This window comes from Pocillopora damicornis, chromosome 7 (genome assembly GCF_964200805.1).
Source record: "Pocillopora damicornis chromosome 7, jaPocDami1.2, whole genome shotgun sequence".
In the NCBI taxonomy this organism is placed as follows: Eukaryota; Metazoa; Cnidaria; class Anthozoa; order Scleractinia; family Pocilloporidae; genus Pocillopora; species Pocillopora damicornis.
In genome coordinates, this window is record NC_142676.1 from 19,284,524 (window position 1) to 19,307,630 (window position 23,107).

General features: G+C 38.0%; 2 protein-coding genes and 1 long non-coding RNA gene across 5 annotated transcripts in view; all 3 read left to right on the forward strand.

Moving 5' to 3' along the window:
• Positions 1-97: 97 nt before the first annotated feature.
• Positions 98-3,351, forward strand: LOC113670979 (uncharacterized). The gene is made up of 6 exons (XR_003446204.2): positions 98-221; positions 390-414; positions 1,539-1,595; positions 1,682-1,756; positions 2,230-2,343; positions 3,029-3,351. It is a non-coding gene; the product is annotated as an uncharacterized LOC113670979 (long non-coding RNA).
• Positions 3,352-4,008: 657 nt separating this feature from the next.
• Positions 4,009-13,764, forward strand: LOC113664801 (coadhesin). Of its 2 annotated transcripts, none has more exons than XM_089211796.1 (8): positions 4,009-4,250; positions 9,181-9,523; positions 10,169-10,455; positions 10,868-11,044; positions 11,405-11,575; positions 11,782-11,952; positions 12,836-13,006; positions 13,713-13,764. In XM_089211796.1, the coding sequence occupies exons 2-8, from the start codon at positions 9,231-9,233 to the stop codon at positions 13,718-13,720; spliced, it is 1,278 nt and encodes a 425-aa protein (XP_089067922.1). In that variant the 5' UTR covers positions 4,009-4,250; positions 9,181-9,230; the 3' UTR covers positions 13,721-13,764. The 2 variants fall into 2 exon arrangements, with proteins under 2 accessions (XP_089067922.1, XP_089067923.1); XM_089211797.1 differs by lacking the exon at positions 4,009-4,250 and adding an exon at positions 4,399-4,468.
• Positions 13,765-16,073: 2,309 nt separating this feature from the next.
• The window catches only part of LOC113677024 (coadhesin), a 7,289-nt gene continuing 255 nt past the window's right edge, over positions 16,074-23,107 (forward strand). Inside the window, exons 1-9 of one of the 2 annotated variants that reach the window (XM_089211792.1) lie at positions 16,074-16,204; positions 16,992-17,291; positions 18,311-18,597; positions 19,511-19,690; positions 19,815-19,985; positions 20,455-20,625; positions 21,186-21,365; positions 21,692-21,862; positions 22,422-22,459. In XM_089211792.1, the coding sequence (XP_089067918.1) occupies positions 16,999-17,291; positions 18,311-18,597; positions 19,511-19,690; positions 19,815-19,985; positions 20,455-20,625; positions 21,186-21,365; positions 21,692-21,862; positions 22,422-22,435 (1,467 nt within the window). In that variant the 5' untranslated portion in view covers positions 16,074-16,204; positions 16,992-16,998 and the 3' untranslated portion in view covers positions 22,436-22,459. Of the gene's footprint in view, positions 16,205-16,227; positions 16,311-16,991; positions 17,292-18,310; positions 18,598-19,510; positions 19,691-19,814; positions 19,986-20,454; positions 20,626-21,185; positions 21,366-21,691; positions 21,863-22,421; positions 22,460-23,107 lie in introns of those variants that run through there. The other variant, XM_089211793.1, reaches the window with a different exon arrangement.

Sequence of the window (23,107 nt, forward strand, 5' to 3'; positions counted from 1 at the left end):
TTTACAGGACATCGAACGGGAAAAAGGTGCCTAACTGTGTACCCGAGGGAAACACCTTCGTTACCCGCAATCATTTCTGGGTGAAACATATTGTATTAGTGAATGCGTTGGCAGTATTTGTCGCAACACGTCGTGGCGAGAGTATTGCAATTTTTCAGGTTTTTACGACCGTTAAAACTTTTCGACAGCAATATGCCAGTAAAGGTTAAGATCACCTATTGGTAAGCAGACTTGTTTATACTTTTACTTGAGTCTTTGTCGTTAAATGTCGTGCAAGACTTGCATCAAAATTTTGCTTTCGCACTGTCTACCTCGTTGCCTAATCACTTAAAAACTTACTGCCTTTACTGAGTCTCAATAATCACACAACTTGTGTGTTTCCTTTGCAGTGGTGGATGAGGGTACAGGCCCAAGGTATGATTCATCTAATGCGAGCTTTTCAAGATTATTAACATGAGCAGAAGTATGGCTAGTTTTCGCAAACCAGTGAAAAGTGTGCATGACGCAGCAAAACCCATTACTCGATTTGAATTTGTATTGGCCAAATCCCAGAAAAATTTTACGGTTTACCGTTTTAAAGCAAACTATTATCAACAACGAACTTTTTTTGCTTTAGTTTTTTTTACAATTGACTCGTGATATTACCAGCATTTATCGACAATCTGCTTTCCTACGTACCTAACTCTGCATTTTAATGAGTTGCTTTCCAAGGGTTGTTGCATTTTGCAGCAGGAACAATCCCATCCCCTCCACCCACCCGATCACAAACCTTTAGGAGGGAGGGGCAAGGCAACTCACTTTGCATGAGTATTGGAGGAAAGTGAAGGATTTCTCATATAAACATTTCTCCTCACCCCTGTAAGACAGGAATGGGAAAGGTGCTGTAGTACCAGCAGGCAATCTATTGTTTTTGCTATTGTCATCTTCATCCAAGAACTGTAAATCAAATTGAAATTTTGCACTGTGCAGAAGTCTTGCCCAGGGAGGTTAAGATGAAGTTTACTTGTGCTCTAGTTTGCTAACTTTTGAGTTAACACTGCAACACTGAGTTTTTAAACTCCATGAATTTAATAAAAATGTCCTAGAAAGAACATTTGTGGGTAATTAAGCAAATTGTTTTGCACTGCCAGCCATCATTGAAATTTAGGGGTCCTGTAAATCAGAGAGTTAGTTCAGAGCAATAAGAAGTAGCCAGTGATGGACTGCATGCAACCTTCTTGTGTTAAAAAAATTATTGGTTTGCCATCTGTTTTAATTTTCACTCTTATTTCAATGAGTAACATGTGGCAAGAAATCCCCCTTGCATGAAATTATGAGCTTGCATTCAGTTTGAATCTCTTTTACCCTGCAAAACAGGATAAAAGAGATTTTTAAACTGGTAGAGAAATCCTATCACCTGTTGAATTTTTTAAGAATTCCAAGCAAGATTAGGAAGTTGTATGGCATATGAAGTTCCACAGGTGCTACATTTTAGTGGTTGGTGCTTGAAGAGGGAAACACTTTGTATTAAGTGGACTTACTTCGTTTATTCCCTCCAGTTTGAGAAGATCAAAAAAGAGATCCTCGAAGAGTTTGATGACACAGAAGTAGAAGTGGTATGTACTGTGAAGTTTGTTGAATTGAGAGAATAAGAAAAAAGTTCTCTAAACCTTGATTAAATATACATGTGTATATTTTCCAGGAAGGATATGGAACACCAGGAGTAACAGGTTATTTGGAAGTAGAGGTGGCTGGTAAACTTGTTCATTCCAAAAAGGTGAAAGTATTGAATGTTGTCACTCTGAACCTTCAAAATTTCACATCATGGACCTCCTTCAATTTTCGAGACAACCTCCTCTAGGCTAGTAAAGTCAAATCACTTTAAAAACTACAGTAGAACTTTGCTAACTCAAACCCCCTGGTAACTTGAACAAGATCTGATTTTCCTTGACCCTATTTTTCAGTTATTTACTATCAGCTAACTCAAACCCCTGCTAACTAAAACAATTTTTTGTTAGAGTTAGAGTAAGCAGGGTTTACTGTAAATCCTCCCAATCTTACAGACATAAAATAAATATGTAGCCTCAGTGTGATTTCAGAGTACTTTTTATTTTCCTCACATCGAATGTGTTTTGAACAAAGCAAAGTGAATTTTAAGCAAAATGTAAAGTTGTGTACATCTTAAAAATGTGCACTGCCCCCTTTCAGGATTTGCACTAACACAGCAGTTTGTATTAATCTTGTTTTTAGGGTGGTGATGGATATGTGGACTCTGGAAGCAAAATGGAGAAGATTCTGGAGGCAATACGCAAAGCCCAGCCTTGATGGTCCACTGCATGTGCAAGGAAAATGTGTACAGTCAAGGTAATTATTGGTACATAGATCATGTAAACTGTTACAATTCAATGTGTGAGAACCATTTATTCGTCAATGAGATTCACTTAGAGGGTGTGTACATGTTAATTTCATGGTCTGAACCTATAATTTTTTCTACTGCTAAACATGAGGAGAACTGCTTTGGAAAAGATTCTGTGAGCACTGTTGTTGATAAGCTATGGAAGAGAATTGAAATTATATATTTTTTTACATGAATTCTGAGCTTCAACTATTGTGGGCTATCTTGTAGTCCTAACCTGTTTGCTTGTAGAAGTGATGAACATGTAGCATCTCCCAATAATTTCCATACGTTCTCCAGCAGACAGATAATGATAATACTCAATCTATATTGGGAGTTTAATGGGAGTTTAATGCTAGCAACATATACTGTTGCCTTGATAAGGAGCTTCTTTCAATGTTGTCCATGCCAATAAATTCAGTGTTACTTCATTGAGCAACCTTGAACTTGATGTACAAATACATTTCTGGTACAAAGTATGGAAAAACTTTGGCTATTTTTGAAAACACGTGAGCACATTTTTCATGATAATTTTTTATAGATCATGGAGGACAATCAGATTATTTCTACTGATTCTCAAATCTGGACTAACACTATTGATTAATTTTACTGATTTATCCAATCAGTTATTCATCTGAATACGTTTTGTTTCAGTTCGAATCAGCTGTTTGTTCTAGATGGATGACCTTGAATGATGGGAGCAGCTTAAAATCGTTAAAACGTTTGGCTGACTTCTTGATGAAGTTTAGTGATTTCATCTGGCGGCACTGTGGAAAACCAACTGTGCATGTTATTCCTCTTTATTCAGTTAATTAACTTCTGAGTAATAATTTTCCTGTTTTTTGAGATGTAAACAAGCTATAATGTTTGTGTCGTTAGTGACTACACTGATCGTTTTGGTCAAATGTTTTACACCAATGTGAAAATCTCTTTCTTTTTTTCTTGTTGAACTAATTAAACAAAGTTGTTTACGTTTACTACATGGTTGTCGTTAGATCTGATGCTGTATTTTAACTGATTATGCGTATGCAGAGGAGTGCTGGGTTGGCTTGTGTTGTTCAGCTGAGTTGAAAAATGCCAGCGAGACGTTCGTTGGAATTTCCAAATTTAAAGAAATAAGGCTGCAAGCCAGAATTAAAATGGGAATTCTTAGTTTTAATGTAATAATTGTCGATAATATATTTGCGCCAGGAAAATTTATTATATTGATATTCAATTCATTTGCTGAAGACGTTTTCCCCCCGCGCAAAATTGACGCGGAACAAAAACCAATTTTGATCCTTAACGGTTCAGTGCTTTCAAAGCAATAGCAGAAAGTTGGACCTGCCACAATAATTTAGATTTGAAAGAAGGGCTTGAGCCATTGCTGACAAATAATGAGCGAGTTCTTTGTTCCCAGAAAGAAAATTGATCGCCAAATGTATGAAAAGAATCGTAATTTAACATATTTATGATGCATGACAAATTGCTCCTCAATAGTAAATTGCAATTACCAAAATCGCACATCAAGGAAAAACCAGTGAAGAGACAGGTTTCGGAAGGGTTCGAAAACGCGATCTCATAGATACCGGCTTAGCGCAACGACGACATTAATGAAACATACGCAAAATAATCACGAACAGTAGAATATCAACATTTATATTCTCCTGTCACGAATGCGTTTCATGGTTCAAGGAAAGATAAGTAAATAATTCAAAATTTTCATATCATTTGCGTTAACGCTAATAAACAGTTTTCATTTCAATTTGAGCCATTCATGTCGAGAGAGGTAATAAAGATACGGAATTTTTAGTCTGATCTACACCTGCAACTGGGGTGAAACGCCCTTCGATCAGAATAGCAGCAGTATATACCAAGGTGTGGTAGAGAAAGACAGGTAAGATAAATCAGAGTACCTTGCCTCTAATAAATTTAACCGAACTGAAAGACTCGTTCCTGCCAGTGTGAACGAAAAACAAAAAGACGATCCATCATTTGGAGTACAGCATACAAGTTTTTTTTTCTCTTTCTTGTTTTCAGTCCCCAAAGATAGGAAATTTAAGGGCAGCGTGGCCGGCTCTGTCGTTTCTAAGAAAAAAGGCGGCTCGACAGAAAGTATACCCTTTTTTTTTTTTGGACGAAAATGTTATGCAACTAAGTTATCTTATTTATTTTCAATAAATCATTCGAGCTAACGAGCTATCTGAATAACTGAAAGAGAAAAAGAGCAACAAGCAAACTAAGGTGTTTCACCAGTTAATGCTGTCAAGCATGGACATTTACTTTTCTTCTTCATTAAAACCTTATCCTGAGTCGAGTCGGAACTGGACTGGACATAAATTAGGATATTTCCATTTGCCTCCTATTTTTTGCAAAGAAGGTTTCATGGCGAAGAATTTTTTTAGAACTAAATTGCTTAACAACTTTGGGTCTTGCCTGACGAAAAAGCAGCTCAGTAGTTTCTCTTGCATGCAGTCATCGATTCGATCACACTTCATAAATACCATCAACATTTTTACCATCTAACACAAGGCATAACCACAGACCTTAATTGTAAAAACGCTTAAAAACATTTAGCAGCACCAGAGCTCCGTGTCCTCGTTTATTACTTAAGCGTCTTATTGACTGAGAACCCTATAACATCGTGGGGCAAATGACAACCTATCTGTTCAGAAATTTCCAAATTTCTCGCACAGCATCTGAAACAAAGACCTACAGAGAGAGAAAAATTGATAAAAAACTTTATCTATGGCAGAACTGGTAATACGCAAGTGTTTTCAAATGAGACTGATCGTTCAGGAGTTACTTGAGAGTCGAAAAAGTGCCTCACTGGTGGTATATTGACAAAAATATCCTTGGAAATTTAATTGATTAGAATGTGCAAATTTGTTTTATCTATTATGAACATACATGAATGTTTACATAAAAAAATGATAATTATTTTCCAAAATTCTCTAGCTTTTGTTTTTCACCTATATTTTTATTACAGTGTAATTAAATTCAGTTGAACAGTAGCCAGTGTTAGGCCTAGTTCAAACGTCGATCTTTACATGTACCGAACCTAATTGCAATTTGGGTCGACTCGAATAATTAAGAGCGGCAGTTGATTCAAACGTCGATCCGAATTTAGTCGATCCTAATTGCAAAACTGAACATAACTCCATTGTAGTCAGCGGTTAATGCCTACCAATGGGTATACAGGTATATTTTGTGGATTTAAAACAAGAGGAGCACGAGCCTTCCTCCTTTCCCGCCATATTGTTTGAATGGTTCGAAGGCTTTCGCGCATGGCACGTAAGCGAACTTTCTTGAATTGTGGGTAAAACATAATTATTTTAACGTATGTATAATGTATGCATTAAGTTCGGTACATGTAAAGTACGACGTATGAATCAATGTCGATCTTTTACCGTTCTATCCGACTAGCCGAGTCGGATAGAACGGCACTGTCGATCCGAATACAAATCTGCCGATCCTGATTGATTCAAACGTCGATCTTTACATGTACTTAATAGAAACGTTAGGTTCGGTACATGTAAAGATCGACGTTTGAACTAGGCCTTAGTGCTTCACAATTCTTTGAGAAGTGAGATACGAAAAAGGCACGAATTGTGTTCAATGAAAGACTGTGAAATATGTGAATATTGTATATTTGAACCGTGGATTAATAAACGAGGAAGAGAAAAGTAGGAAATGGAAAGAAAAATATTCTTTTTTCTGTCTTTCATATCTTTTCCATGTGGAGAAGAATCAAAGCGAGGAAAAGGAAGAAATTGTGTGGTTTTTAGATATTTGTCATCAGATTTTTAAAACCTCAGTGATAGTTTCAAACTAAGATTATCGTATGTGTTAGATAGGTCGAATGCCAATAAATATTTTGTGTTATTATAGTCTTATAGCTCTTGGCTGGTAGCTCTTGGCTGCCATGGAGTTAGAACGACTCGAGGTACGAAGTTGAAAGCTGCAAATGACTTGGATAAGTCGACGCTATAATTGGACAGTTATGCACTAATGACACGAACAAAAGTTAGCCTATCTCGCCGTTTCCCTAACATCAATATTGGAAATAAATACCAAAAAGGGGACGAGTTGACAAAAATAGTATGAACGCGATATGCTGAATAGTTCACAAAGCTATTTCACAACTTTTCTCCGAGGTTGAGGTGGCTGGTGTTTGATATTTAACGATCGAGCCGTGATGCAGCGAGGTGAATATCCACCGCTAGCCATTGACACTAAGGTGATTATTAGTTTTTTTTGTAAAACAGTGAGATAATCATGATAACACAAAAATATGATTTGAGTCATTTATTTTCCGCAGCGATTACAGTTTTTCGGGGGCGAATCCCGCGCGAGTTGCTAGAGGGTGAATAACAAAGGTTATTCGGAGTTTGCGTAGCCAATCAGAGCGCGCCCTCAACGCTATCCACTGCTATAGCATATACTAAATGGGTATAGCTTCCCTAAATTATTGCTTCAGGCTAATAAGTTTTTCTATAAACAAGGATTCTCCTAATAAGATACAATGTATATGATCTTATTAGAAATTTATTGGATACATTAGTCTTCAAGAGTTCCTTTTTTTCATTTTTCACTTCTTAACTTTACCCACTCAAAAATCGACTCTGTCAGAAAGTTGTAATAAAATGGCAGAGTTCACAGAAATACCAGTTGAAGGTCAGGAAACGGGATACAAGTCGACTCATCGTATATAACAAAAGAGTTTTCAAAGTAAAAGGGTTAAAAACTATATTTAAGCCACGGTAGGCTTTAAAAACTTTGTTGCCATGGAAATACCACGTTCTACAACGTTTGCTTCGGTTGGTAAGCAGGACTCGGGCATAGCTCGTAGACATTGTGAATTTGTTATCGGTGTGTAGCGTCGGTGGCTTTTGAGCACACTTCTTAACCCTGTAACACCCATGAGTGGCTATAACAGAATTTCTTCTAACAATATCATTACAATATGAAACGGTCAAGTGATGATAATGAAAAAAATATAAATTAGGGGATAGTGATTATATAATCAATTATCAAATTCTCCTAGCTAACATCATAAGAATCGTATGGCAGACAGTGAAGGGAATGACTAATGAGATCTTAAGAGTGAAAGGGTTAAAATAACAGCAACATTTCAGCGATTAGTTACACGAGAGAAGCCATTTTACGAAGAACCTAGGAGGTGCTTTGAAATTCCCAAAATTTTCAGCTCTGATTTTAACAACTTCGATAGTATATTTAGCGTAAAGAAAAGGTAACATTTTTATGGTGATATACAATTAATCAGTCTACCCCCCGGTTAGAGGAAAAATCAATTTTCAAGGGATGTTTACAAAGCTTCTGTGAACACGGAAAATTTGTATTGCACCGATGTCATGCTAATAAGTAGAAAGAAAGAGCTTTCTGACGGAAATGTTACAAGTTTAATAAATTTAGATCTTCCACTCTGATGTTTGCGTTATCCCATACTGCGAAAGAAGTCATTTGCATAAAAATAGAAAGCTGCTTGCTTCTCAAGAACCTCTTTTGGTGATGAAACTGTGTAAGAGGCTTACAGAATTGACAAATACTGAACTAGATGATTTAAGTTTGATATCTACACTAAAGAATTTGTAATTGGAACACTAATTAGATTTTTTTCATAAGTTTTATTTAATAATCAATATAATAATCAGGGTAGTCGGTAACCAGAGGAACGACGTTTTAACGCAGAATTATGTGTAAGCGTGGCTTCCACCGTTTTGCACAAATGTGCGTACGTGTACTAAGAGGAAAGTGACAGTATTAAGAGGTATGTTCCCAGCTCATACAGGCTGCTTGTGTTAAATTTTTCCAAAAGAAGTCAGGGTCACTTTTTGTCTGCCCTTTATTCTATCCTTAGAACAAACTTCTTCAAACATTTAGAGTTATCTGCTTCAGTTTCTGTCAATTCTAATAGAGGCTTAAAAGAAACTCCTGAATTTCTTGCATTAGTAGTCATGTACTTTATGGGCCGTTTTTCTTTAACTGTGCAGAAAACTTTTGTGCCAGGGTTTATTTTTACTTTGTTTTTGTCTCTCGTTTCCCACGAATTAGGCGATACAAATTTGTCTTACTTATTGCCGAAAAAGGATCGGTTTCTGTTCCATAGAAATTTGAAAACATCATCTTTATTTTGAACTGTCCGCTATTCACTTTATTCATAAAATTGAAACTTATGATACCTGCGGGAAATTTAAGTTATCCCAGAGTTGATAAGGTTTCTCTTCATCGTACTGTTTAACCAATTATGGAGGAAAATTATGTCATCATTCTCGAGAGGTTTAATTTAAGATGATGGGTCTATGTTATTCTTAGTAGAGAGAGACGTCAGAATTAATTCTTAAAAATTTTTAACCCCATACTTGTCTGCTTTACAGTTTGGACAAACCATTCAGTAAGATTTTGGAGAGAAGTAGGAAATTATTCATTCCTCGGTATCAAAGATTTCAAAAACGACAGTCTTTGTGAAGATAAGACTGTTACTTATTTTCAAAAATTTAGGCGGCTTTGTTTCGTTCATGAATGAAAATATTATCCACCAACTGAACAATAAGCTTAATATTTTAAGTATACTCCAAAACAATCTTGGACGGGTAGATTTCGAGATTAAGCTTATTTAAGTCGATTAATTTATTTTCTCTCTCAGCTAGATTCTGCCAAACTTCCCAAGCTGATTATCGTACTTCATTAATCATGTGCTTCGCTAAATGAAATCTAATAATTACAGGTTCGTTCTATGAATCAATCACCCCTTATTATCGAGAAAAGCTATCAAAGTAATGAATTATTTTCTTTTATTTTGCTAGAGGATCATCAGGTATATCTGCGTTTTTTCTCCTAAGAAGCCAAGTACAAGATGAATGTAGTGTTTGCTATTTCAGTCGTCAGCACGCTGCTGATTTGCCAGGCTGATATCACCCTCAGTCAATGTGATCAAGCTGATTGGTCGGTTAGTTTGGACAGGGCCACGTGGTCTACCTGTCCTAACAGTATGACCTACCTCAAGGGGATGTGGAGAAATGATCGACACCCTGGAGACGAGAGAGTTGGTCGCATAGAGTATGGAAGGTGCTGTCGGGCAACAGAACCAACTTATGTCCACAAACCTTCCACATGTTCAAACGCGAATTGGCTTTACACGCTGGATAGGTGAGTCCCACCATGAACTGATTCATGTTTCTGAACATGACATTCATTAGACTTGATATTAAAGGGTCGTAGAAAGCAGTAAAAAAAAAAGTGGTATAGACCTCGCCTGCAATGAATTTCAGTCTCGTGCAAAAAGGAGTGCCAATACTCTCAGCCGCTTCATGTTCTTGAAATCAGAATGCTTCGGCGTTTTTGGCAAATTGACTTATGCATGAATTTAAACTTAGTTTTTCTTTATATCGTACAAAGTTCTTTGTAAGCGTAATAATGTGGATGAAAAATTTACGCGCTTCTGATTGGCTTAAAACGAGTGCATTCTCATGCAACACGAGTTCAAAGTTGTAACACGAGTGCAAATTACAAATATAGCGCGCGCACGCTTTCAAAGTTAATTTCGTCGGTCTTGACTTTCTGTGATGTTTTTCATTGAAATTATTAATTAGTAATAACATTGTTTCTCTTGCAATTTGGTGTAATAAGCACTTGTAAATTTTTCAAAGACTACAAATTGCACTCTTTTCACGGGATCGTGTAATTTGTAGTCTTTGAAAAGGTTACTCAAGCTTATTAACACCAAATTGCACGAGAAATCATGCTATTACCTATACCAATTTTATCTTAAGATGCTTTGAAATTCTCTTCTAGAAATCATGTCTGGGCACTGTGCCCTAATGGTTACTACATGCAAGGTATGAGGCTCGGCGCTGGTCCGCCAGCCTATCTGCTCCACATTGACGAGGCAAAATGTTGCCACCCTCAGGGTCATCCAAACAGTTATGAACACTGTTACGATCAAGATGTCACATATTCCTTCGACAATAAAGGTTGGAGCGAGTGCCAACAGGTGGGCTACTACATGACTGGCTTCTACAAAAGCGACTGCAACGATATTTATTGCATCGAAAAATTTCGATGCTGCAAGATGAAAAAAGGTAAATCTGATCACCACATGGAAAGTCAGTGAATACTCGAAGAACTCTAAATATGCAATGGGTAACTTTACCGAGAAAGATGTAGGTAACAGGATATGTACCTTTCTTTATACTATTATTCACGTTAGAAGCCTTCAACGCTGTAAATCTTAAAAACATGTAGGGCGGTGGTTTCTATGTGAACTTACAGTTAAGCCCATGACGCTTCCGGTCTTTCTGCAGCTTAGCCGACAGATCATCTCACAAGGTGGTAGGGTTCAAGATCTAAAATGCGGAGAATCGGTCATTCTTCTTCGTACTGCGCTGGTCACTTAATTTTAACCTCTTAATTTTAATATTTGAATAATTGCTGAAGGAGAGTTCTGAATACCCTTTTATACGGTTCAGCAACACTCCTCTGTTATGCTTTCAGCTGCTGTTAATGGCGGATGGAGCAGCTTCGGACCTTGGGGACAATGCAGCGCTACATGTGGGGGTGGAACCCAAGAACGCTCACGAACCTGTACAAATCCCCCTCCGTCGGGCGGTGGAGCGCAATGTGTAGGGCCCAGCAAAGAAACACAAGCCTGTAATACTCATGAATGCCCTGGTAGGTACATGTATCACATTTAACGTTAATGTACGTGAATGCTTATTCATCTCATTCCCATGGAGTGCAGATCTACCGACGTGAAGTTCCTACGTTGAGCTAACAATGCAGCATGCCACATTAGTAAAACACAACTCACAAACAGAATGACGTACAGCCATCATATGGCAACCACATTTTTGCAGTTTGTCAGGCTCTCTTTTCTTAAGTTTTGGGCTCCGCTTGCCAATTCTGTGCATAGGCCCTCCGCTATGATTATATGATGCTTCCCTTTTCCAAGTTACTGTAATATTCTAACACCGTTCGTTTAAGTCACGTAGGCCAATTAGTATACTAATTCTTGTCCCAATGTTATTCCAGTGAACGGTGGTTGGAGTGACTGGGGAGACTGGGGACAATGCAGCGCTTCATGCGGTGATGGACAGCACGCACGCTCGCGCACTTGCACCAATCCCCCTCCGTCAGGTGGTGGGGCACAGTGTTCAGGAGACAGCCAAGAAACACGGACTTGCAATAATGGACCTTGCAATGGTAGGGGACTTGTGACAATTTGGTGTTAACTCAGCTAAATCTTGTCATTACCAGGAGCCCATAGGCTCGTGTCATTACCTATTATCGAGTTACAGTAGGACCTTGGTATTTATTTTAGACATTCCTGTTATGTCATCTTGGTAAATTTACCTAAGCGGTGACATTTTAGTCAATGGCGAAGTCAGCTAAGTATTTTACTATTTCAGTTGACGGAGGGTGGAGTAACTGGTCAAACTATGGTGAGTGTAGCAAGAGCTGCGGCAAGGGGAAAAAATATAAATATCGAACGTGCACCAATCCACCCCAGTCAGGCGACGGAAAGGACTGTTACGGGAGGGCGAGGAAGGGAAAGAAATGTAGAGAGGCTTCATGCAAAGGTACGATAAATCCCTCTATTTCCTTTTAGCTAAACGTTCACAGTATGAAATAATATGATAAGCTGAATCTTACACGCATTCAGATTGGTTCTAGATCCATAGATGATATCAAATCTAACAACATTTTGCTTTTTTATCGTATAAAACAAATGGATTCCATGCTGCATGGAGTCTTTATAGTAAAACACCACAGAAGATAACAATTCTGGTTTTTTCGAAACGAGGTTAAAATGAAAAGGTTTCTCACAAAATATTCGCTTTTCTTTTTCTATTCGTAAGCTTTACAAGATTCAAAATTGAGGTCAAATAGTCGCATATGCGCATTCCTATCATGTTATTAAGTCGATTTACCTAAGTCGTGACTTATCAGTTGGTGTTTCGTCATTTAATCATAACCATTTCAATCTCCTAAACGTGATTGGTGCATTAGCTGCTTTATTTTTTCACTAATCATTTTGTAGTGTTGTAATCGGACAGTTGGCTGTAATCGGACAGTTGACTGTAATCGGACAGTTGACTGTAATCGGGACACCTGTAATCGGACAGTTGAAGTAGCCAATCATACTAAGTCCTCTCAGCCAGATCCAGCAATCACAGAGTTAATTACAATAACCAAAGCAACAACCACTTAACCGAGGAAAAATTGAAAAAAAAAACCGAAGATATTTGACCTAAATGTATTTGGTTTTTTTCGGAAATTGTAACGGTTATGATTAATAGGTAACAGGACTTCTTGTCGTCCAATTCTGTCCGCAATCATACTCGTGATTGACAAATTGGACTCCCTCTTCGCGGTCGTCCAATTTAGCTAATCCCCCGTACGATTATAGAGCGAATTGTACTCCACTCGGTCCTACTGCCATTATTAATTGTACGAATATAGTGAATGGAGGTTGGAGTGAATGGTCAGATTACGGCGAGTGCAACAAGACTTGTGGCACGGGGAAGAGATATAAATATCGTACATGCACCAATCCACCCCCCTCAGAAGGCGGAAAGGACTGTAGAGGAAAAGCGAGGAAGGGAAAGAAATGTAAAGTGGCTTCGTGCAGAGGTAAAATGGACTTCTCTCCACCCTTTACATCCCAATATTATCATACATAATCTCTATACTATACTCTTCACAAGGAGAAACGGTTCAACAATCAAGAACTTTACAAGTTCTTGATCATTTCCTTTATTCTCATGACCTTGATGTTTGATTTGAGAGTGACATTGGAAGGAGATTACGATGTTAATCACTCTTGGGAATTGAATGGTAGAATTTCTTTCAGTTTAATATCCGCTATACGAATTAAGTCAAAAAATTTCTTAACAAGCAACGCGTGTTGTCGTTTAATAAGGTTTTGTTGTCTAATGCAACTTACTACGCCATATCTACTACCTTCTATAGACCTCTTTGGCTAAACAGAATGGGTCCCACGCCGGACGCATGTCACTAAATGTCGCCCATGTAGAATAGTATAACATATGATCAACAGAACAGATATAAGTTGTGTCATGTTTTTGTTAGTTCTTCGCGTCAGTTCTTTTAAAAAAATGAAGCATTAAAACGTTTTCCAAACTGAGATGGTAGAGATGCCTTTTAGTCTAAAATGAAAAAAAATTGCATCTTTTTTAGTAAAAGTGATGTGGAGAATACAAAGCGAGGAATGAAGAAATTCGATCATAATGTTAGCTTAAAACAGCGGCTTTCCCGCTTTTAATTGTATCTGAACAAAATACTTTGAAATAATGAAATGTTTTGCCTATTTTGACAGGAAATTGAAAGGAAAGGAAATCCGCTAGATTTAAGATGAGGTTAGTTTTATTGTTTCTATACATCACAGAGGAGTTGCAACATTTTTATCTAAAGATGGTTGAACGTGAGTTTTTTTCATGCTGAATAGCTGTTTTTTCAAAGCTTATTTTTTCAAATCCTCTCAACACTTTGGCTTTGTTATCATGATCCTGAACAGCATCTTGTTATTTTTCCTTGCAGGTCATTTGGAAAAAAAGGGGTGCTTTTTGGGATCGCTTTCCATTATTTGATTTTTTGGGCTGATTATCCGTATATTAAGCTTATCTCAAATGGAAATATTGAAGTATCGAATAATTTATGCTGCTGTTGGGTCGATACCAAATGGGACTGATATCCTTACTCTGTCATTTGTGATTATTAACTTGGTGAAAAATTAATAAAGCTATTTAAAAATGCATGTTATCGTTGTGGTCTGTTTGATTAATTCGAATAGGAAATTTCGATGTTGCATATGCAATTTCAAGCCTTCCTAAAATATGACCCATGGAAATTTTTTGAACACAGCGGTATAATAAAATAATATGTAAGGACACTTCAAGTTGGTTTCAACTGCAGCAAAAAAAAATTGGGCGGTTGAGTGGTAGTATAAAATCGTGGTACTAATTGATGATTTAGAGATATTCAGTTACCCCATTCTATACTCTGTTTACGCATGGCACGGGGGGCAGTATCTAAGTTAAATAAAAAATGGGTTTTTTTTCGTGCTCGACAACAAAAGAATAACACGATGCTCAACATAGTACAGTAAAGATTAGATATAAACAAAAATGTTGAAAAAAAGGTTTGACAGGTGTCTTTTAAGCGTTTGTGTAATGAGAATACGTTTGTGTAATGAGAATACGTATAAAATTTACTAATTTTTTATTGAATGTGTTTTTGTTTAGCAAAAACAACGCGAAAGTCTCTTTGTTATTCTAAATTACAAGGACAATTGGGTCGTCAACGCTTCACTTATCGTTTTAATTTCCTTAAACAGAGGGATACCCTACAAAAATGAGATGGAAGTACAATCCCCTAATACTTTGAAGAATAAGTGCTGGTCAGCTGGGGTTGAATTTAACAATTCCGCTCTCACTATTCTTAAACAAACTATTCGAAAATTTTCATTCAAACCGATAATTGCGTCTTCTGTTCTGATGAAAAAAAGAGGAAAATTATTGAAAAATGGCGCATTCATATTCAAATTGCCTCTAGAGGAACGTCTTGCCAATCAGCCTCGACTAATGTTAGACAAAAAGAGACTAGGTGTGAAATGATGTTTAGTCCCAACCCGACATTTGGCTGCAGTTTTTCCTTCAATATTTTTTAATCTCGCTGAAGGACGGGAATTATAAGACAGAATTGTCTGGACACTGCATTGGACATGGATCTCGGAAACGTTTTCTATCTCAACCGTGAGAGCTTTTACCACAGGCGTTTAAATGAAATTGTTAATCTACACGTCAAGTTACGTGATGACACGTTATGCTTTTTTCTTTATACGCAGCTATTTTTATTCAAGGTTAAAGAATTGATTAAGAATTTCACAGTGTGTTAAACGTTTTCGTTTTAAGAAATACAGTAAACAAGAGAAAAGGCAAAACATTGATTGTTTGCAAGAAAAATTTTAAAGAATCAATCAAGAAGCCTTCTTCCATTTTTTAACAAGAAGATATCCTGGTTATCCAAGGCATTCATGAAATAAAGTATAGAAGGGGTAAATTTGGGACAAATTTTCATCATTTCGAGTTAGAATTCCAAGACAGCATTAGTTCATCTCACTTCTCAAAACCACAAGTTTTATCAGAAGGTTAGGAATGAACGATCATCAATATTCACTTCCTGTTAATGAGAAACAATTTCCATTCCAAAAAGATGTTTGCTTTTTCAATCGGGAATACGATCTTTGGTAAACACGAGGGTAAACGAAGGAAAAAGTAGGGAAAAACGAGAGAGAAACTGAGTAAAACGAGGGCAAAACTGAACGAGGGTAAAACTGACGAGGGTAAAACTGACGAGGGCACAAACCCTTCCCGGGTTTATTCACCGTGTTGCGTTCATGGACAAGATACTTCACTCTCACAGTTCCTCTCTCCATCAAAGAGAGATAGGAGACTCTGAGACTCTGTAAGGGAAAGCCTGTTATTGCATAACCCTTGAACTCCCCTTGATTTCTTTGTCATAAAGGATCGTTTCCAAAATTGATTTCATTTTCATCTGTGACCGCCTCTTGGGTGTACAGATGAGATAGTATAAAAGATACTAATTATGAATTGATCTCTAAGAAATTCAATACATCTAAGAAAACTCTTTGGGCCACGTCAACCTTAATTAAACATCTATTAGCAAAATCAGCTGATCATTAGCCAAAGAAAAGGCAACATTTTGAGTCATTCCATTGGCTCGTTAGGCTTGAAAAGTACCGTTGTACTTAGTCAGATCCCGAATTGTACGTCTCAGACTAAAAAGCAGGTAAGGAAGATAACATATGTCGAAGGCTATCAAAATTCATTCGTGAATTGAAACTTGAAGCATAAATTTTTTTAAGATAACTGCTTCATATACCTTACGTTTCTGGGTGAGCTATAAGGACCATGTATTATAGTTACTTAAGTTTTACACTAGAGTGGATGTAATGGTAGTATTACTTGCTGGTGAAGTTTCTTCTGATCTTAAGTGCAGACACATCGCTAAGTGCTTAAAATTACTGAATTCTCCAAAACTCTTTCAACTCTTGTTTTTTCCTGTCATGTATTCAGACAAACCTATAGCGATTGCACCCCCAATAGAGATGAATCAATAATTTTAACAAGTCATCCAAGTACATGTAAAATGATTTATAATTGGGTCTTAAGAATTATATCTGGCGAGAGCGTTCGAGGTCCAAAAGTATCCATTGCAAGGTACTCATTTCTGCAAGCTGAAAATAAGCAAACAAATAAGAAAATAAAAGCGTCTACATCACAAAATTCTACCTTAAGGCAAATTACTGGCGCCTTGCTTGGACGCGAATGTTATTTTCATGTATCTTTGCTTATCACTCTGAGTGCAGAGCTTCTCGGCAACATCACTCTAGCAATATTTTACATTACGTTTTATAATATGGCGATCATGTATCCGTGGGAGGTTTTTAAAGCAAATTAAGTTTCTCAGCCAGATCCTTTACTGTACCGTGAAGGTGTATCATTTCACAGAGCGGCAAGTCAAAAATCAAGATAATCTACTGTAGACATTAATGACACCGTCTTTTTCGCTTCAGATTCAGGATGCGGTGCGTTTTTGCCATTCAACTTATCAGCGTATTGATGATTTCCCACGTTGATCTTAGCTATGGCCAGTGTTCGGATATCAGCTGGCAATCAAGCCTAGACCGAGTGGGGTGGTCCACTTGTCCCGATTCTAGAACTTATCTCAAGGGATTGTGGAGAAACGATAACAAACCTGGAGACGAGAGAGTTGGGCGCATTGAAACTGCAAGATGCTGTAACGCTTTTATTTCAGCCTATCACAAACAACCTTCAACGTGCTTAAATGCAAATTGGGCGCAGACTTTGGATAGGTGAGCAATTTGAGGAAAATAATAACATAACTTCAATCTTAATCCCGTAACTATACTTTGCAAATGAATGAGGTAGAACGATTTGTTAAGTTCAGCTTTACTGAAAGAAGAAAAAACATACCTTCATAGTAATAAGTGATAAAAATCGTGTATCGAAAAATGGCTAGAGTTCAACTCGATTTAAATTAAGACTTCAATGGGCCTTTGGTTCCAAAAAACACGTGACAAATTCATGCACCAACAAAAAATTTGAAAAAACAACTCAACTCAAGAATCAAAAATAATGAATGGAAGTTTCCACGTCAGTTTCGAATGCGAAGTTCAAATTTGTGGACTGGATTGGCTTAGTTATCGAATCACACGCAGCACGTTAATATGAAATAACACAATAAGGGGAAAGGGAAAGGGAAAGGAAGAGACGATTGTGGTTAGAAATATCATCTATTTGGGCATTTCCTCGAGTGTGAAGATAAAACATATTATATGATAAGCTCAGTTATACACGCATTCTGATTGGTTCTCACTTATGATCTATCGGAGGACAAATGTATAGATGACGTCATCATTAAAACTTTTTTAATTATTTATTATATAAAACAAATAGATTCGAAGTTGCCGTGCGTCTGTTGAGTAATAGATCACAGAGGACGTCAAAATGTGGTAAAGAGCATCAGTGACACACTCGGCTGCGCCTCGTGTGCCACTTTTTTGTTCTTACCACATTTTGACGTCATCTGCGATCTATTACTAAACAGACGCACGGTAACTTGGAATCTATTTCTTAATTAGTACACCAATTATTGTTACAGATATGCTACTGTTACGGACAGAAAATACTTCCATATTCAAATGTGCAATGTTAGTATTGTTTCTCTCTATTAACAAACAACTTTCGACATGCGCAGATATTAAGTGGCCGCGCACCATGGGTAGAACTAGTTTTCATGCTGTCTAACACCGCAGAAAAAATATACGTTTATGATAAAGAGAATTATATAGATATTTCTTTTCCATTCCAGAAAATATGTCTGGGCTCTGTGTCCTGCCGGTTATTACATGCAGGGCGTAAGGCTCGGCGCTGGTCCACCAGCCTATCTAAACAACATTGACGAGGCAAAATGTTGCCACCCACAGGGTCATCCAAACAGTTTTGAACACTGCTACGATGAAGACTACACTTATAAGTTTGACAATAAAGGTTGGGCGTTCTGTAAGCAATTGGGCTATTACTTGGTGGGTATTTACAAAAGTGACTGCAATCAACTTTACTGCCTGGAAAAGCTCAGATGCTGCAAGATGAAGTTAGGTAAACGTTCTCTATTTTCATTTCGAATCAATCTTTAAAGGTAGAGCGAATGATGAAGAGCTGACGCTCGAAACGTCCTTTATGGTGGCCAATTGATATCACTGTGTTGATGAAAATAATTTATTTTTTTAATACCCCCTTACCCCCCCCTCCCCCTTAATTTTTAACGGTATTTCCCAAAATAACAGTTAAATTCATTTTCAATTTAATGATAGTTTTTATATTGCCGTGAGACGCTGAACTTTGGGTGGTATAACCTGTATCACAGGAATCATTTCGTATTATTCTTGTCACTACGAGAAAACACATTCATTGACAAAGTCCTTTTATGATCGCCCTTTTTTAACCGTATCCGTACAATTTGGACAAATTGGATGGTTAAAACCACATTATACCCATTATACGTATAGGAAATCGTATGAACGCGAGTGCATTTCGTGATTTACGGGCACGAGTGATGTTTTGAAAGTTCTCAAAATGCACGAGCAGGTTCATACGATTTTTTATTTATTATATTCTCGATTTTTTTATAATTTGGTGTTCAAATTTGGCGCTTCCCCGGTGTTTCCATGGCAACTTCTCCGTATTGCACTCTATAACCTCTATTGCACTCTATAACCTATTTATGCATTCATCATTGACCAATCAGAAACGCGATATTTTGTTGAGTATATAATAACCTGAAATTATACCACCTCTGAATTATCATTACAATAGCATAAGTAATTCTGAGCTCAGAAATCAGCGAAAAATTGAATAAATTGAAGCCCGTACTCATCAACGAATGGGGTAAAGCTTCGCAATCAAAGACTTTCCTAGAAACATAATCAAATTATAATCACAAGTGAAATGATTTCTTTACAAAAGTGCTAAAATTTCAAAAGCTGACTATCAGTATATTTTGTTTTTTAAGGTGCTGTTAATGGTGGATGGAGCAACTGGGGAAACTGGGGACAATGCAGCGCTACTTGTGGACAGCATGCACAGCAAGAGCGCACGCGCAGCTGTACCAATCCTCCTCCATCACTCGGTGGGGCGCAATGCAACGGAGAAAGCAAAGAAACAAGATACTGTGGTGGCCATGCTTGCCCTGGTAAGAGTGTTTTTCTTCATTACAAGTACAGGAGGCTTCTTTCACGTAGAAACCCTTACTGCCTACAGATGCGATAGAGTATAAAACTCGCTCAAGATAATGTGAAAAACTTTTACGTTTGCAGTCAATGGAGGGTGGAGTATATTTGGACTTTGGGGCCAATGTAGTGCCTCTTGCGGAATTGGATATCAAGAGCGCGTACGCTCCTGTACCAATCCTCCTCCTTCCGGCGGCGGGGCGCAATGTTCAGGTGAAAACAGAGAAACAAGGTCTTGTAATGGTGGAGGGTGCCCAGGTAAGTAAAATGAGGGGGTGGGGGGTGTCATTACTTATCGCGGTGGGGAGGGGGAGGGGTAGGGAGGATTTTGGTTGTGTTACGATAGAATTTACCCGATCCCCTTAGGCTCAGTAATACTGTCATGACCACCCCTCCCCCCTCATTGGGCGTTGATTGACAGTAATTTTTCCATAGTACCTCTTTTTCACTCCGTTGGCGAGGACTGATCCTCTCTCATGAAAATCATGTGTTGCCCCCAAAAAACCTTTAAACCTCTCAAGCGATAGAAAATGACAGGCCGCTTGCATTAAAATTCGCATGCTCTTCAACTGTCACTTCAATATTTAGCAAACGTAGCTGGGATGCTCTTCTTAGATGCTCTGTGTAGTTTTCTTACTAGTCTAATCAGCAGATCCTCTTTTAATATTCCTTATCAATACTCGGCAAGAACGACTTATCATAAAAGAGTGACTGTGTTTGATTTTAGCAAATGGAGGATGGAGTAGCTTTGGAAACTGGGGATTATGCAGTGTCAGTTGTGGAGCTGGTGTACAAGAACGCTTTCGAACCTGCACTAATCCCCCTCCCTCCGGTGGTGGGGCACAGTGTTCAGGGCCCAGTGCAGAATCAAGGGCTTGTAACAATGGAGGCTGTTCTGGTATGGGTGATTAAATAGAAAGTACTCTCCCACGACATATAAGCATAAAATGTCTGGTCAGAGTTTCCGGATATGTTTTACATTTAAGCTTATATGTTAGGTTTGTTTTATATCCCTAGCAAGCTGAACCTAACTAACTAACTCTCTGTAATTGATTTCATTGGATTTTAATGAAATTCCAGGGAAAGAGGAATCCACTAAACTTGTTACCGCGCTTCCAACAGGGGGCTTCCTCCTGGGTTGGCAGCGGTGCTCATTTGAAATTTAGGAGGCAAGCATTAGAATCTATTCCGGCAACCTCTTTAACCCTTTAACTCCTACGAGTGACTAAAACAAAATTTCTCCCTACAATATCAATACAATATCAAGGAGACAAGGGATGAGAACAAAGAAAAATATCGATTAGGGGATAATCAGTTGATCCAATACCAAATACTCCGATCTAACAACACAAGAATTATATGGCAGACAGTAAGGAGAAGTACTAATGGATCTTGGGAGTTAAAGCTTACCTGCAAGGATCCGTCCTTAGCTTGGCTCTCTTTATTATGATTACATAGTTGACGGTGGCTGGAGTAACTTTGGAGAATGGAGCCAGTGTAGTAAAACTTGTGGAGGTGGAACCCAGATGCGTGCAAGAACGTGCACCAATCCTCGACCGGCATATGGAGGTAAACAATGCATTGGAGACAGCGAGGAGGAGCGGAAGTGTAACACTGGTCCATGTGCAGTACCAAATGGTAGGTCAATCATTTTTGAACCATCATTTTGAAGATAATAACATATATAGCATAAGGCTTAAGTTAAAGAAAGGAAAAAGTCAGTGTATCGAGGTGAAGATCTATATGTGGTTATTCTATAACCTCAGCTGCTGCCATGTTGATCCTTAAACTATTTGGAACTTAAAGCTAGCCAGGGCTACTCGATATTGTCGTGGTTTTAGTATGGTAAATGGGCATGTATGCGTATGCATCCTGATGTCATGGTGGAAACGGTTATTAATAAATGTGGAGGACATGTTTATTGTTTAAACGACTAATTTTTGGAAGTTTTTGCATCGTTTTAGTTGATGGAGGGTTCACTCAGTGGTCTGCGTTCTCCAAGTGTAGCAAGACCTGTGGTAAAGGAAAGAAGACTCGCAACCGCGAATGCACCAACCCACCCCCATCGGGATTTGGAAAGAACTGCAAAGGACCATATTCGCAGACTATGAAATGCAAAGTGCGTTCATGCAAAGGTATGGGATACAATTAAAAAGGAGATCATTGAGGTTAGAAATTGAATTCCTTCTGAGTTTATTCTCAGATGGTAGATCATTCCATTTCCGGAGATCTCATGACGAGATCTGAAAATAATCTGCTTCTCATGCGAACGTTCCAAGGATCCCGCCTGCTTAGGTTGACTATACGTCGTCTATTACCAAGACAGTACCATCACTGCCTGTAAACCAAGAACAGAGACCTAGAAGTCTAAAAATATGCTAGGGACGATTACTTTTGGAATACGATCTATGTATTTGATCTCCATCTATTGGTTTGATCCGTTTTTAACAATTAAACGGCTTAAAAAGCTGAAACAAGTTTCAGCACTCGTCAAACTTTTTTCTATGAAAGTTGCGAGAGATAGTTTTGACTATCAGTAATTCTGTTGACTGCAATGTCACCAGCTGCAGTATCTTTGAATACTCACAAGTTAGGTAAATTGGTCAAGGTGAAGAGTGACAGCCAAGCAAAATCAACTCACACGTAACGCTTCTGAATGTTAAGAAATATATGCCAACTATTTTTCTTTTACAGGAAAGGGGAAATAGTTGGAATATACGGCGAGAAAGCAGGTAAATATTGTAACAAGTGTAGCAGAAAAAAGGAAGCGGTTGGTCGTGTTTAAGGAACGTAGCGATTGAGTGTTATAGCTTGCCGTGCGATGGGGTCGTTTTGGAAGTAGATTTCTATGCTTTGGTTATAACCTGCCACTCTTCTTCACACGATGAATTCTACTGGTTACGCATAGCCTTACGAAGCACTATGCTTCGCTGGGATTGGATGGTTTGAAACAGTCGCCAATGATTTGTTCATTTCGATCCTCACTGGTTTGCGCATGCGCGAGTTGTATCCTTTTTGGGCTTTTGTCCTGTACCTTCCTATAGTAAATGTTGTTGATTATGGGGACCAGTAGTATTTTGTATTTCTGTGTCTCTCTAATTGAAGGTCTTTTTTTTTAATCAATGTCTTGTTTTGATCGCCATCAGTGAGGATTACCATCAGTAAACTTTTTTTCTAAAAATAAGGCGCGTGATGTCGAGTGTTGAAGGCGTGCTATGAAAGGGGTAAACCTGGGTTTCATCAATTCCAATAAGTATTCAAGAAATTGCTCATGACGAAGAAATACTCTTTGCCACGTTATCACGTTTAGATGACGATTTGAAAGTAATCGTATCCCACTTGAAACATCGCGTGTGCCATTTCTTTTGAAACACTGATGA